This window comes from Mixophyes fleayi, chromosome 7 (assembly GCF_038048845.1).
Source record: "Mixophyes fleayi isolate aMixFle1 chromosome 7, aMixFle1.hap1, whole genome shotgun sequence".
Classification (NCBI taxonomy): Eukaryota; Metazoa; Chordata; class Amphibia; order Anura; family Limnodynastidae; genus Mixophyes; species Mixophyes fleayi.
This window is the reverse complement of record NC_134408.1, coordinates 44,444,593-44,459,900: the sequence shown is the minus strand read 5'-3', so window position 1 is coordinate 44,459,900 and position 15,308 is coordinate 44,444,593. Positions and strand designations below refer to the sequence as shown.

The 15,308-nt window shown below is 38.7% G+C and overlaps 1 protein-coding gene across 3 annotated transcripts in view; it reads right to left on the bottom strand.

Moving 5' to 3' along the window:
* The window catches only part of MYH11 (myosin heavy chain 11), a 95,266-nt gene that overhangs the window by 24,570 nt on the left and 55,388 nt on the right, over window positions 1–15,308 (bottom strand). For all 3 annotated transcript variants that reach the window (XM_075179759.1, XM_075179760.1, XM_075179761.1), the window contains 12 exons: window positions 13,941–14,033; window positions 12,613–12,676; window positions 10,996–11,094; window positions 10,007–10,150; window positions 7,231–7,326; window positions 5,767–5,885; window positions 4,729–4,881; window positions 3,783–3,956; window positions 3,518–3,691; window positions 2,403–2,517; window positions 1,893–2,086; window positions 600–721 (listed from right to left, as the gene is read on the bottom strand). In XM_075179759.1, coding sequence (XP_075035860.1) covers window positions 600–721; window positions 1,893–2,086; window positions 2,403–2,517; window positions 3,518–3,691; window positions 3,783–3,956; window positions 4,729–4,881; window positions 5,767–5,885; window positions 7,231–7,326; window positions 10,007–10,150; window positions 10,996–11,094; window positions 12,613–12,676; window positions 13,941–14,033 — 1,547 coding nt within the window. The remainder of the gene's footprint in view (window positions 1–599; window positions 722–1,892; window positions 2,087–2,402; window positions 2,518–3,517; window positions 3,692–3,782; window positions 3,957–4,728; window positions 4,882–5,766; window positions 5,886–7,230; window positions 7,327–10,006; window positions 10,151–10,995; window positions 11,095–12,612; window positions 12,677–13,940; window positions 14,034–15,308) is intronic.

The following is a 15,308-nucleotide window of genomic DNA, read 5'->3' as shown; positions in this document are numbered from 1 at the left end:
TTAATACCTGAAATATTTTTTCATAGTGCATTATCGATATTTAATCCTGCATATTGCAATGCTATATGTTCTCTATAATATCTGAAGTCTGGTAAGAATACTGTATAGGACTGCAGGTGGAGCTGTGCTCTTTAGTTGGTGATGTACGTACTACATACATCGACTCTATCCAGAGTGTGGCTAAGAGCGTTTGTACACTAATTGCTAGACGGTACACGTTAGTTATCTCTGCAAACGTCAGATAGTAAATCATTACAAATAATATTGTGTTGCGAACACAACTCAAATCCCAAAATAAATTGAACATTTAATGGTCCCTTAAAATCTTTTTATTGATATGCTCTTATGTGTTTTTATTTCGTTTGCTCTTTCTCTAATTACAAATTCTAAAACTAGCAAGTACACCAAGTATAAAAATCCATAGCTGACATATTTAGTTTGTTTCTAGTCGGTGCACTATAGAAAGTATTGATAGTCTTGTCTGTCGGAGGTAAAGCCTGTGCTTAATTTCTTTGTTACATATCTGTTCTTACTTTCCTACCCAGTTGCTGCCAATCAAAATGACTTCTTTAGCTAAAAAAAACCCAACCCATTAATACCTTTGACGGAACTCCTGGAAAACAATTCTGTTAGGAAATCCTTGACGGCAAATTCTTATGCCTTCCAAGACACCGTTACACCTCAACTGTTCCAATACAAGGTGGGCATCAAGTTTTCCTGACTAAAGAGAAAATGATAATCTTGTAAACTTTGAGACATCTCAGCAATATTATCTTTTTTAAATCCTGTGCTCTATTTGATATACACATTCAGGGCCTGAGTCATTAAGAAAGTAAGACAAAAAAATTAGTAAATGTTCTCCAGGACAAACCATGTTACAATACAAGGGGTACCAATTAGTTTATTACTTTGCACATAAGTTAAATACTGGTTGTTTTTTCATCTAGCACACAAATACTTGGTAGTTTTATTTTTACACTGAAATTTGAAGTTGATCTAGGAAATGCCCTACCAATCTATAGATATGTCCCCACAATTTAAAATTAACCTCCCCCTTCCATGCAACATGGTTTTACCCAGGTGCAAAGTTACTTTTGCTTTGCTCTCCTTAATGACTCTGGCCGTCAGTATTTACCTTTTGTACTAGTTTAACTCATCAACACATGTCCTAAAATCTAGACATAACTGTCCTACATGGACAAAGAATATTTGAACTTAGAATATTAAAACTTAAAATAGTTTTCACTTTTATCACATTATCGGTGTATATGTCTAAGACTATGCAAATATGGTGCAAATAATAAAAATACCCAACTCAATTTATAAACAACAAGAACCAATCAGCTACTATAAGGAACTACATACACTGTGGTATCATAAAGATGAAGTGATACAACTTCTATGTCCTACAATAAAAACTTGACGTGCTGTAACATGACACAATGGTGTAAGTTAAAAACATTATTGGCAGTAGCTTTTACGCTTTTAATAAGACATATAGTTTGCATTACAATAAATATACATGCTGAATAGATAACCTGTGGTTTTCCAACTGCTGTGGAACTACAAGTCTCAGAGTTCCCTATACCTGTAGCTAACGTGCTGGATTGCCAATATCCACCTACAGAGGCAGAACTAGAGAGCTGTGGGCCCTTGGTGCAGGAAAGTGGGGAGGAGGGAACCAGGGCACACAGCTCACTAGTTACCTGCGGGCCCCATTATCTCCAAGGGCCCCCATGCCCCCGGCTGCACCAACGGTAGTTCTGCCACCGGTCACCTTTGCCTGGCTACAACTTTCAACCTAAATATTTAATGGATAATTAATTGACAAAATAATACATTCATGCACAGCTAGTTGAACAGTTTCCCAAGCACATATAGATTGCATTTACCCGTTTCTCATGATTTGGAATGATACAACGGACAAAGTTGGGACTTGTGTTTCTCAGTGTTGTCATGAGTTTGGTTAACTGCTCCTTGTACAGCTGGCCCACGGTACGGAACATGCCTTTTTTGGTCTTTGAGGCACTTGGCATGGAACTTTCGGTCATTTTTGCCATCTGATCCAACCCCACAATACGGTCGACTTGAGCAATCAAACACAGATTAAAGGTTTAATAAAAATATTATGGTACTACAATACATAGCATTTTTTATATATGACTTTACTAATCGATACATTTGAAATATATATATTAAAGACCATAAAAAAAAAGTATATAGAAGTACGCATTTTCTGTGATAGTGTATGACAATCATAAAATTACTGGGAGATACACTTTTGAACAATTCATCCTGTTTCCCTTTTAAATCTGTTTTTTTTCTTATTTTGTTTTAATACAATAATAACAGCTACAGAGGCTTAGTAAACTATACACATAAATACATCAATGATTTCATACCATCTTTCCACAGATCTGCCACAAATTTATCTGATGATTGGTTCAATAATGCTGTAACGTTGTCATTCAGGGGGTCCATGTTTTTGGTTAGCCAAGCAGTGGCATCATAATCCACCTTTTGGATACAAAACAATGTTTCACTTTGTAGTAAATGTTTACTGTGTCTCTTATACATTTCCTCTAGTAAAGTTCCCCTTAATCCCTAGGTTCCCAAACTGTGAGCGCCGCGGCTCCAAGGGGTTCTGCGATGCTGTCACAGGGGTGCCGTGGACAGGAAGAAAAAGAAGGAAAAAAAAAACTGCTTACCAATCCGGCGGCGCCCGTGCCCCAGCATCCTCCTCCCTCCTCGCTTCTCACTGAATGCCATATTCAGTGAGAAGCGGCAGGAGAATGGATACTGGGTACCAAGCGCTGCAGGATTGGTAAGTTTTTCTTTTTTTCTTTTTTTTCTTCTTCCTGTCCACGGCGGGATGCAGAGTGGATGCAGAGGGGGCACAGAGTGTGTGGATGCAGAGGGGGCACAGAGTGTGTGGATGCAGGGGGCACAGAGTGTGTGGATGCAGAGGGGGCACAGAGTGTGTGGATGCAGAGGGGGCACAGAGTGTGTGGGTGCAGAGGGGGCACAGAGTGTGTGGGTGCAGAGGGGGCACAGAGTGTGTGTGGATGCAGAGGGGGCACAGAGTGTGTGGATGCAGAGGGGGCACAGAGTGTGTGGATGCAGGGGGGGCACAGAGTGTGTGTGTGTGGATGCAGGGGGCACAGTATGTGTTAGCTGTAAATTATTCTTTGACAGAAATATAATTGAAAAAAAATATATAAAAATATTCTTTTCCCTTGGCTTTATGTGTATTATTTTTGCATACAACTAAATAAGTATTTCTGTCCTGACCTAAATACTTATTACGTTTTTTGGACTACTTATAAAACGGGACTGCTCAGTAATTATTTTGGAGGGGTGCCTTGAAAAAATTATGGAGACTCTAAGGATGCCGCGAACTGCAAAAGTTTGGGAACCACTGCCTTAATCTATCCGTCTTGACACATATTTTTAAATCAGTCGAGCAAGCAGCAGTGGAAACATTTGTCATAGTCATTAAAAAATTTGGCATACACACATTTCCTGCATAGTGAACTAAAGTGAAGATCGTTTTAGTCTTTAGTTGCTTGGATTTTTGGAACTTAATATGGTTTCCTTGTTCCTGGATCAGTTTTTCCACAAAAGAAACATCAGTGGCTTTGGGGAACCAACACTCTTCATCAAGAAGGGCCAAGACACCCGGTGGGTTATTCTGTAAACAGATAAAGTGTAAAACAGTCATTAACCTAAAGAACATTTGTCATCTTTTACATTTAAAATGACATTTTACAAAAATGACTTACAGGCCTTTCAATGAGCTCTATGCATGGTTGCAGATCCAGGCCAAAGTCAATGAAGTTCCACTCAATACCCTCTCGTTGGTATTCCTCCTGCTCTAGAATAAACATGGTGTGGTTGAACAGCTGCTGGAGCTTCTCATTGGTGTAGTTGATGCACAGCTGCTCAAATGAGTTGACCTAGAATTATGAAAATAAAATTACATTTAGTGATGGGAACATTAATACCCTATATAGTTACATATCTCATGAAATATAATTTAATTGCTTTCAAAGGGGCCGATAGTAACAGCGACAGTCTGGTAAAGTGACTTCTTATTAGTCCTGCACCTATATCCTAGTACACAAGTGACAGAAATATCATCATCATCATCATCATCACCATTTATTTATATAGCGCCGCTGATTCTGCAGCGCTGTACAGAGAACTCATTCACATCAGTCCCTGCCCCATTGGAGCTTACAGTCTAAATTCCCTAATATATACACACAGACAGACAGAGAGAGAGAGAGAGAGAGAGAGACTGGGGTCAAATTTTATAGCAGCCAATTAACCTACCAGTATATTTTTGGAGTGTGGGAGGAAACCGGATCACCCGGAGGAAACCCACGCAAACACGGGGAGAACATACAAACTCCACACAGATAAGGCCATGGTCGGGAATTGAACTCATGACCCTAGTGCTGTGAGGCAGAAGTGCTAACCACTTAGCCACCGTTCTGCCCCTTAGATGTTACTCTCATAACTTCTGAATAGTAATATAATCACTTATAATTAGTGCTTATTGATGGTATTACTTCCATTTTTATGAGGAATGTTTATGTATCATAGCATAATCTTCAGAATATGTGATTAAGTATATAATATGCAAACTATCTGGAACATACGAATATGTACACAAGAATATCTGTATATTTCACATTATGGGAAATTATTATCTACTTTACCTACCTCAAATATCTCAAAGCCAGCAATGTCAAGGATACCCAGGAAAGACGCTCCTTGTCTCTTGGTTTTATCGAGAGCTTTGTTGACCCGACTGAGCAACCACCGGAAAAGACGCTCATAGGTGGCTTTTGCTAAGGCCTCAATTGCAAAGTCAGCCTAAACACAAGAGAAATGTTACAAAAAGATTGAGACAAATAAAATTGTTTTAAACGTACAGATCATATGCAGGAACATTTCAACTATATATATATATATATATATATATATATATATATATATATATATATATATCAACAAAAGTCCTTAATTCATTCTCCAAACTTTCAAATATAATATAATTCAGGCGATTTTAGATGATGTTAGTCTGCTTAGCAAATTTACTCTTTCACCATTCATTTGAATGGGCAATGCCCACTGACATGCTTTCCCTATAGAAGTGAATGGGAACATCTCAGCCATTCACAAGCAATGTTTACATGCTGGGTGACTGTGGCTGAGCAGGTACTGACCTCCAGCCTCATTGACAACAATGACATTAGCGGCCATGGTATACTATTGTAGAACTGTTCATGCTGGTGCTTGTAGTTCCACAAGCACTGGAATATGTATTTCCAGAATTGTATTTCTTTTTTTTTTACTTTTTATTTCATAAAAATATGTATTTATTTATTATTTTTTTGTACTTCTGAATCATTTCAATTGGCAATACATTTCTATAGGATTTCTGCACCCATTGAATGCATTGTCCATTGAAATAAATGGAATTTCAGACAATTTCAAATCAGTGAGGTTATATTTGGAGCTTTTCATGGCAATTTTGCAAATCATCATTTGTTGATTCCCCCATCTCTACACTTCACAATGCATTACTGATTTCTGTGATTGCGAGATGTGTGGCAATTTATTTTATTTTAGGTTTGAAAAAAGTGGAGATTTACATTGCTTTTAGTAGGTTAGGTGAAGTGTCCTGTGTTCATTTCCTGTTTCTGTATTACACTAAATCAATAACAGTAAGCTGAATACTTATCTCGGTAGACTTACCTGTTCTTTTGTTTGAGCTTTCTGCACAACGTCTCTTCCCACTTTGATGCGAGGGGTAAGCATGGCTCTTGTGAAATCTGTCACATTGATCCCCATGAGGTGACAACATTTCTGAGCAGCTAAAGTCCAAAAACCATGTCAGGCAGTTTAGTGTGTAGGTTAATTAAATAGGTTACATTTTCAAACAAAGCTGGTATACACAAGGTTGGCTTTTAACTAGGCACACAACATATGTTTAGAAATGGAATGGCCACACCCTTTTACAATATTCCTTAATACATTAATTATTCCACCTATTTGCTGTTCAACAATTATCTATATACAATTGATCAATAATAAAGGGTTTTGGGAGTTATGGCCTTAGAATATTAGTAAGAATTAACCCATTTATAACCAGATAGATATATGAACTTTGTTTCATATAGCAGAGCATTTGAAATCGCAATCTTCTTGTATCAGTTTGACAGGCGCCTCACATGACTCCCTCTTTCCCCTCCTCATTTAAAGTCCCCCCCCTTCCCCATTTTAAAGTTTTCAAAAACAATTTTCTAGATTACACTATTTATTTTGAAGTTAATATTTCTCTTGGGAGAAAAAGATGTCTAACCTAAAAAAAAATTGTTATATATACACATATTAAAGCGATTATTTTTAAATTGAATGTTCTTGCCACAACAGCACTTTGAATAGAACTAGAGAAATAGAGAAAATTATTAAACATTAAATAATAAGTAAAGGAAAATAGGGATAATCCACTGGTAAATGGATTTGTGTAATTAAATTTTGCTATCTGGTGCAGATAATAAATATATAATAACTCTCTCACCATTTCATTCCTGCCCCCGTCTCTTTACTTCTCTCCTGCCACTAATTACCACTCCCACACTAATTTCACATTGTCTTTGTAATTACTGCTCTAAACTCTACCATTATTGTACTGCATTGCCTTTGCCTTTGTACTGCTCTACCATAACATTGCCTCACTGATTACATTTGTCGTACCTTTCTTGTCACAATACTGCCTAGGTCCAGACACCATCATGACCCTGCACCTTCTAGGCCCCTGAACCATCCCGGACGTTGCACAAATAGACCTCTGCACCATCTGGATCCTTCAAGACTCTGTACCAACTAGGTCCAGACACTATCATGGCCCAATCTATTATTTTCCTTTTGTCCCTCCTTACTCCATCCCTTTTCATTATAAGCTGTCATGGGCAGGGCCTCTAACTAATGTCTCATGTCTGTAAATGAATGTCTAATGTTCATGAATCCACTACAGTGATAGATTTAGATTAGTTATTTTTCTATTCAACCTTTTGACTAGAGTTTCAAAATCAATGACAATGTTGCCAATGATTTATTCAAAGAAGGAGACAAAACTAGATAAGAGATATACATAGTCCCATGAGGCTATGTTGCATGCTGAAAACCTCTCAGAGAACTGATTGATGACTACCATACCTGTGTCATCTGGCATGGAGGCCTGGTCAGTGTTTCTTTCTCTCTTGAAGACAATGTTACCAAGTTGCAAGACTGATGATACAACCTTCATCATGGCTGTCATGTTGGGGAAACGGATAGTTTATCATTACAACACACAATTTTATGCAAAAGTCACTACAAATTCCAACCACCTACCACTTAAAAATTCTAGTTTTCAGTGAAAAAATATTTTTATTTTCCTCCTAAAACACAGGTTAAGCCGCATTTAAATCATGAAAGTGGACTGTGTGCCCTTCTGCGAAGCAAGGGATGGCGCTATAAATGATCGCTCTCCACCCCACCATCTTATTTCAATAATTTTGCATCAAAATTATTTTTGCACTGCTCCAAAAAACTATGCATGCTGCAGCACCTACCCCAAACTGTTCCCATCAGCCCGAGAAAACCTATACTACACCCCTTTGCAAATCCCTACACTGGCTCCCTATGTCCTACAAAATCAAATTCAAATTACTTACCCTTACCTACAAAGCCCTCAACAACACTACCCCTACATACATCTTAAATCTCATATCAAAATACTCTCCGTCCTGCCCTCTTATAGCTACCTCTGACCTGCGCCTTGTCTCGTCTCTGGTAATCACTACTCACTCCCGACTACAAGACTTCTCCCGTGCTACTCCCCACTCATGGAATTCCCTTCCACGCTCAATCAGACTTTCCCACAGCCTTCAAATCTTTAGACGCTCTTTGAAAACCCATCTCTTTTTTAGAGGTGACCTTATCCTTGATAACACTATTCACACTAATGCACCCTCACAACTATCCCAATCTCCACTCTGAGCCACATTTGCTCATCTTGTTTCAGCTGTGCCCTCTTCCACTTAGAATGTAAGCTGTCTAATTAGCAGGGTCCTCCATACCCTTTGTTCTCATGTCTGTGTTTATTTTGTCTACCTTGTATGTCCCAGTTTTATGTATGTCCTGTTTTCCCTACTGTACGGCGCTGTGGGGCGCTGTGGAGCACTGTGGCGCCTTACAAATCTACGAAAATAATAATAATAAAAATAATACTTCTCCACAAACACCACCATTGTGCTCTGCAAAACCAAAGCATTTTGGCAGAAATGTTGAACAGCATCATGAATTGAAAGTAATCTAATTATGTATATCTTAAGGTCATTAAACATTTAGGTTAGAGGGATAATTGCTACATCATGTTAAGATGTAAACACTGTTTAACAGCATGTGATATAGAAATGACATGTAAAGCCTACTGTCTGCAATATCACACACAGATTAAAAGGCAAACAAACATAATAAACAAATCAATATCAACCAACTTAGGCTGCCATTATTGTGTTGCAAATTAAAATGTAATATAAACAGTTCACGATCAATTGGGAAGAGTGGAAAATTCAATCTGCTGATGACTTTCATTGAAGTCCCTTGTGGTCATAGCAGATCGAGCCCCTATTGCCCAATTGGTAAACTATTACATACAGGTTTGGTCACAACCAGATCTGGCTGTGCAGGGCCGTAACTAGGGCTGTGTGATGGGGTGACCACCCAGGGTGCAACACTGAAGGGGGACACAGTTTATTTTAGGTTCATTTTGTTCAAACTGAGAGCTAGGGGGACGGCATGTTTCTTTCTAGCCCCAGGCACTAAAAGTTTAAGTTACGGCTCTGTGGAAAGCTCAAAATTCCCCATAGAAGTGCTATTAATTTTGTCCCTTTTCCATTACCTCCTTTACCTCTTTCTGATACTCTTATTCATGTGTGATAATCACAATACAATAGCTTCGAGGGCTAGGCTAGGGGCTTAATATGATGTCATTTAGGGGTACAGCTGGAGGACTGGAAATATAACAAAGAGTTTGAGACACAAACCCTTAAGTCTGCTCTTAGCCTATACACAGAGATAGTATAAACCATGTTTAGTACACATGTTCCCCCGCAATAGTCCCAATTAGGCAAATGTATTTATAGGGTAGAGACACTTCAACTTGTATAAACTGTATCTTTATCTGCATCCATAGTGCTAGTCTTCTCCAATAAAACATACAGGATTGTCAGAGTGCGCTGGCACACACTTATGACAGTACATGAGCCCCTTCAATAGCAGGTGTGCTACAGATAATGAGCCCTTTTGCTAAAAGTGAGGCCTCCAGTACACCACAATGCCCTGACCAGCACACCTACACTTGCTTCATTAACACAGAAGGGGTTAATGCCTACAATATTAAAAAATGCCAGCATTGATGTTAAGGATGAATGCTTCAAATTCACAAGATTAGTTTAATTGGTTATTTTGAAGACTTCAAAGGCAAATAATTGCTTGAAATTCTTATGTTAGGCTTAACCCAAAATATTTTATATCCTTAGGAGCAGCTAACCCTTTGTTTCAAATGATATATCCTGCAGACAAGAGTTATCAGCTGTTGATGATACACATTCCCCCTAATGCTCAGTCAGCACCAATGAGCCTATAGTAGAGTAGATAGGGCTATTCTTATATTTTATGTTAGAACACCCCCTATAACATTACATTGTTCATCTCTATTGTCCATAACATGAGTAAGCAGTAAAGCATGCAATCATAGGGGGGATTCAATTGCCGGCGCTGTGGTGTGCGGACATCGCTCTGCGCACATTGTCAGCAATTACGGTCAAATCTTACGGACGTTCAGGAGACACTTTGTGGCTAATTGAATGCCCCCCATAGTGTCATGTGTTCTATAAACCAGTCTAGTGTGCGAGCCGTAGGTTGGTAAATCAAGACAATCTCTTACATAACTGTTCCTCTTCATTAAATCCCATAATTTCCATGGCTTCCAAAGTCTCCTGGAACATATCACCATCATCCTGTGAAGGGACGGGCACATAGCCAAAGGACAAAAATGTGTAATTTCCAAAACTTTCAAGTAGTAGCTCCTCTAAAAACAGAAACAGAACACAGTATTTGTACAGCTATTGAATGTAGGTCCTCCCTGAAAATACATTCACTGAAACACACAGGATATTTTTTATTAGGTGTGGGCAGCACGGTGGCGTAGTGGTTAGCACTTCTGCCTTACAGCACTGGGGTCATGAGTTCAATTCCTGACCATGGCCTTATCTGTGTGTAGTTTGTATGTTCTCCCCGTGTTTGCGTGGGTTTCCTCCGGGTACTCCAGTTTCCTCCCACACTCCAAAAACATACTGGTAGGTTAATTGCTGCTAACAAATTGACACTAGTCTGTGTGTGTGTGTGTGTGTGTGTGTGTGTGTGTGTCTCTCTCTCTGTCTGTCTGTGTGTGTTAGGGAATTTAGACTGTAAGCCCCAATGGGGCAGGGACTGATGTGAGTGAGTTCTCTGTACAGCGTTGCGGAATTAGTGGCGCTATATAAATAAATGGTGATCATGATGATGATGTTACATATGCCCAGCTCCTGCTTGTGTGCCCCACTATATGGTGTACATATATGAATTGGCATAGTGTTAGCTCTTCATATCAGCCGACAAATGGTCAATGCATTGTCATTGGATTCTGGTGCATTTGTATATGATTGTTATATGCCTTGGCATTTGGTGGTCTTAACCTTTTGAATGTAAAGGGTAATGAATTCCATGTATGGCCCTGAAAGCATAGGATAGTGGGTGAAATCAGTCAGTTGTGTTAGGACATCTCATCAGTCACCATGTGAAAATATGCTAGGTTTTCTTTCATGCACAAAACCAGGCACTATTTTCACGTAAAACAAAACAATGTGCTTTATATCATCGATAGATCTTACATACCCCTCCAAGCAGGCTTAGATCCTTGGATCATATAGTAAAAGATGTGGAAGGTCCTCTCTTCCTTTGCTTGCCGAATAGCACGAGATTTTTCAAGCAAATCTATTTCATTATTAAAGAACCAAACATTTCTGGTAAAGAAACTTTTTTTTTTTAAAAGATCATGCAGTCACCTAGAATTTTAGCATAATGTTCCAATATCCCATTACTCCTTCTATATAGGAATATACTATAACTTCATCCCCAGTAAATTCAAAAAAATCAGCTGTAAAAGCAAAACTTACTGCTTAATCTAACATAATCACATGGGCAGGGCATTGTCTCCCAAAAGCTCAGCAAATGCATCTCTTGATATACTTTTCTATGTGAGTAGTCTCCTGATCTGATTGGCTATTTCCACGCGCTTAAATCTGGGGACATACCAGGGAAGTTTTAATACATTTTAGTGCCCATTAGTGGGCTCTATACCCATTTGCATGACATAATGACATTATGTACAGATAATGCTGTAATGGAGTCTTGCATAAAATCTGGGTGGATATGTTAGGACTTGAGCTGGGTTTATGGTTAGGATTTATGATTGGTTAAGTTGAGTGTATGGTTAGCACTTGGGGATGTTTGAGATTTGGCTGTTGCTAGGGTTAAACTTTAGTCAAATAACTTTAAAAGGGAGACGTGCATCTCTAAAACACAGGGGAGATCACGTTTAAAGCGCACACTAAGCACACCACAAAATTGTGCACCGTTGCAGTTCAAATTGTCCACCTACAGCACATAGAGGTACGCACCTGCTATTCACACATGAGATCAAGCTTCGCAAACTAGGAAATCCTTAGGAACTGCACTATGGAAATGTGTAGACCTCCCTATCCTTCAGTACCTGTTGCATGGGTATTGTTTTGCCCAATTAAAAGTACAGGACGAGACACAATCTCTGGTGCAAGTCTCTTTGCTGAGGGGGAATGGCCTTGCAAGGCAAAGAACACTGCTCAAACACAAATCCTGCTCTGGAAATCTTGGTACACTTGTACAAACAAGAGGTTTGCCCTTGTCTCTAGGGACTTCTCTATATGGGTTCATTACAGGGACTATCAATATCGGGACCCCTGTCCTGGTTGAGCAATTGCCTGCTTTACCCATTTAATAAAATGGACAAGGGACATATGGTTAATCAGGAGATGATTGATAACAAAAAGGCATGCTCACCCCAGTCAAACACATTAATAAGAATGACAAATGCCTTCAGTCAAGTATGACGAATTACATTTTTGAAGTCAGGCTCTAGGTGCGAGAGCGTTAATACCACTGATTTTATGTTAACCACTGATTTTATGTTTAGAAGACCTTATTTGTCATCTCATAGCAATAAATATTTATTTTACAATAAATAAGTAAATTATTCTGTCAAATGAACTGAAATTTGGGAACACGATGATTTAATGCAATGTGGAGTTTAGGAAAACGAGAATTTAGAGTCTCTATAAACAGCGTCCACATTTCTGCATGTTTATATTTCTCTCTCCTGTGGATATTTGCCTTACTTAGACATACAGAACCCATCTGTTTATGTAACTGGCTGTCTAGGCTCTCCAGCATTCCACAGCAGGCTGAAAAGGATACAAGTTTCGATGTTTGCTCCCACAATGTAGCCAGTAACATCAAAGTTGATACGAATAAATTTACCCTGGGCAAGTAGGAAGATTAGAATTATTAGTCATTACAATCGATTTTCCCAAATAATAATGATAAAAAAGTTTGATACCTTAATATTAACCCTCTGGCACAAAAATGACTATGAAAATCCGACTGAAGCCTATTTGGAAGTTAGTATGGATACAATGGGTATATACAGAGTTCTGGCACATGTATCAACTTGGTAAAGTTTAAAGATGAGTAAAGTTGCAGAGGAATTTGCACTAGTTGAAGTTAGCTGTGGAACAGGCCGTTTCACAGAGCTGCAAATTTTGGGCAATACAATCTTTGAGAAATATGTAAAATTCCATACCCAAATGAGGTATGAGGCAAATATTCCATGGAGCATTTTTGAAACCTCCAGTAAAGGTGTGTGTGTTGCAGTACAGAGTATTGTTTTTTTCGTATGGAGCAGATTGTCTCACAGTATATAAAATATGAATTAGAATTAGAGAGTAAATTGGAGGAACAGGAACAGGGACCCTTCAGCACTGAAACAGCCCCATAGATGTTCCTCACAGGAGGTGAGATGATAACTTCATCTCAGACAGCATCAATGCAGTAGAGATGAGGGTCTTATCTTCTCTCCTGGCCCCCACCTCTTCTGACCACCCTCAGGGGAGGTCCTTTGCTACAGTCCGCTTCCTGGTGGTCTAGTCAGTGGCCGCTCTCTGCAACAAGGAGCATGGTGACTGACAGTGTTAGTGGTTTAAGGACATGAGAAGTCTCTTAAAGTGTCAGTCACCATGCTCAATTCTGCATTGAGCAGCCAGTGACCAAAGTGACAGGGGGGGCTGAAGGGGGTGGAACTTAGGAAATCTTGCAAGTCAGCATCAGGTTGCAGGATCTTTAAATATGAACCTTCCTAACTGAAAAAGCATTTTGTCTTCTATAAAGCATTAAACATTCGTAGCTGTTTTATAACGCCAAATACCTCAAGGTTAAAAGTGGACCCATAATTGTGAAACATAAATCTGGGAATCCCATAATACCTGACATTACTCAGACCATAAAAGCCAATTCCTACTTTGTGTGCCAGTTCAACTTCCGAATAAACGTTTCCAATCTGTCTGAAAATTCTGATAAGTGACTATGTATTTAACAATGTGGTAAATAATCTCTTCCCAAATCTGTCATCTGCTCCGTAACAAATACAATGGCACCACATTTCTGGCTAGCTATCCACATGCTTTTCTTGCTATTTTTCAGTTAGCATAGTCTAAGCTTGTCAATTAGAATTCCTGTTTGATACTTACGAATCGGGAGGAGTTGTCATTTTTCACAGTTTTGGCATTACCAAAAGCTTCAAGGATAGGATTGGCCTGAAGAAGCTGTTTTTCCAACTCTCCCTAGAATTCATATCAACCAATGTTATTTACAGAAATCAACACATGAAAATGATTTATATCTCAGTGCAACATAGGCTAAGGCTATAGCATGATATATCTATCATATATATATATATATATATATATTAATCAGTGTTCAAAGGTCAGATGCTCCTTTGAATGAGCAGCTTAATGCGCTGGTGAAATTAAATTTAGATCTCTCCTGTAGCATGAAGTTTAAAGCAGCAGCTATTATGCAGTAATGCAATGTTCACAGATCAAAGACCCAGCAAAACATCTGCTACGTATCATTAGTGAGATGCCCTGATTGGTCTTGGCAGAAAACCAAAGTTGAATGATCGGCATTCTTGGCAAAACTAATATTAGACAAAAAATATCAATGATGGCCTTGACTACTTCATGACTTTCTGACCTCTGCATAGCATTGGGCCAAGTTATAAAGTAATGCACAGCAATAAGCTCTAAAGCAACGATCATCCCAGCTTAACCTGTGATTGCCTGAAAGCGTCTACTGTATTCTACATTACTCACAAATAATAATATTAAATGCTGCAACACTTAGCCTGCAACTAAGAGAAATCAATGTCTTCATGGATTTTTCATGCAAATAAACACTCAGCATTGTTAATATCATATAAACATAGCATGCCATGCAAGTTCAGGGCAGAAGTAATCTATTAAGAAAATTAGACATCGTTTACTAGCAACTGAAATAAAATGTATTTTTTATTTTCTAGTGCTGGAATTGATCAATTTTTAATAATATTGAATGAGATGATTTATTTTTAGTTTTGAAAGTATGTTTCCAGATCTATCTAGCTATGAGATGGAGCCCTGTCTATATTGATCATTGGGGTATACACTTCATTGTTTGGATTTTTAATAAATTGTTATGATTTTTTTTTTTTTAACTCTTTATTAAAGGAATCAAATGTGGTACAGGCAATTTAAAAAAATATCAAGATGAATTAACAATAATGATCGTATAAATTACAACCAGAAGTTGAACGAACATGAAGCCAGGCTGGAATAAATAACAAAGGGACAGGCGATGATGCCTGATATTTTAAGTCAAAGGATTCGATAGAGGGGGTGGGGAGGAGTGAGAGTGACAGACCAGGGAGAAAGAGTGTCAGGGATTTGGCCCAGATGGGTTTGCGTTGAAAGGGTCTTGAGGTGAAAGCACTTTATAGTTTCCATAGGGGGAGAACTGGTGAAGGGTCAGTCTTATAGTTTGAGCAGGGGTTGATTATGGAAGGAGGTCCAGAGCGGCCA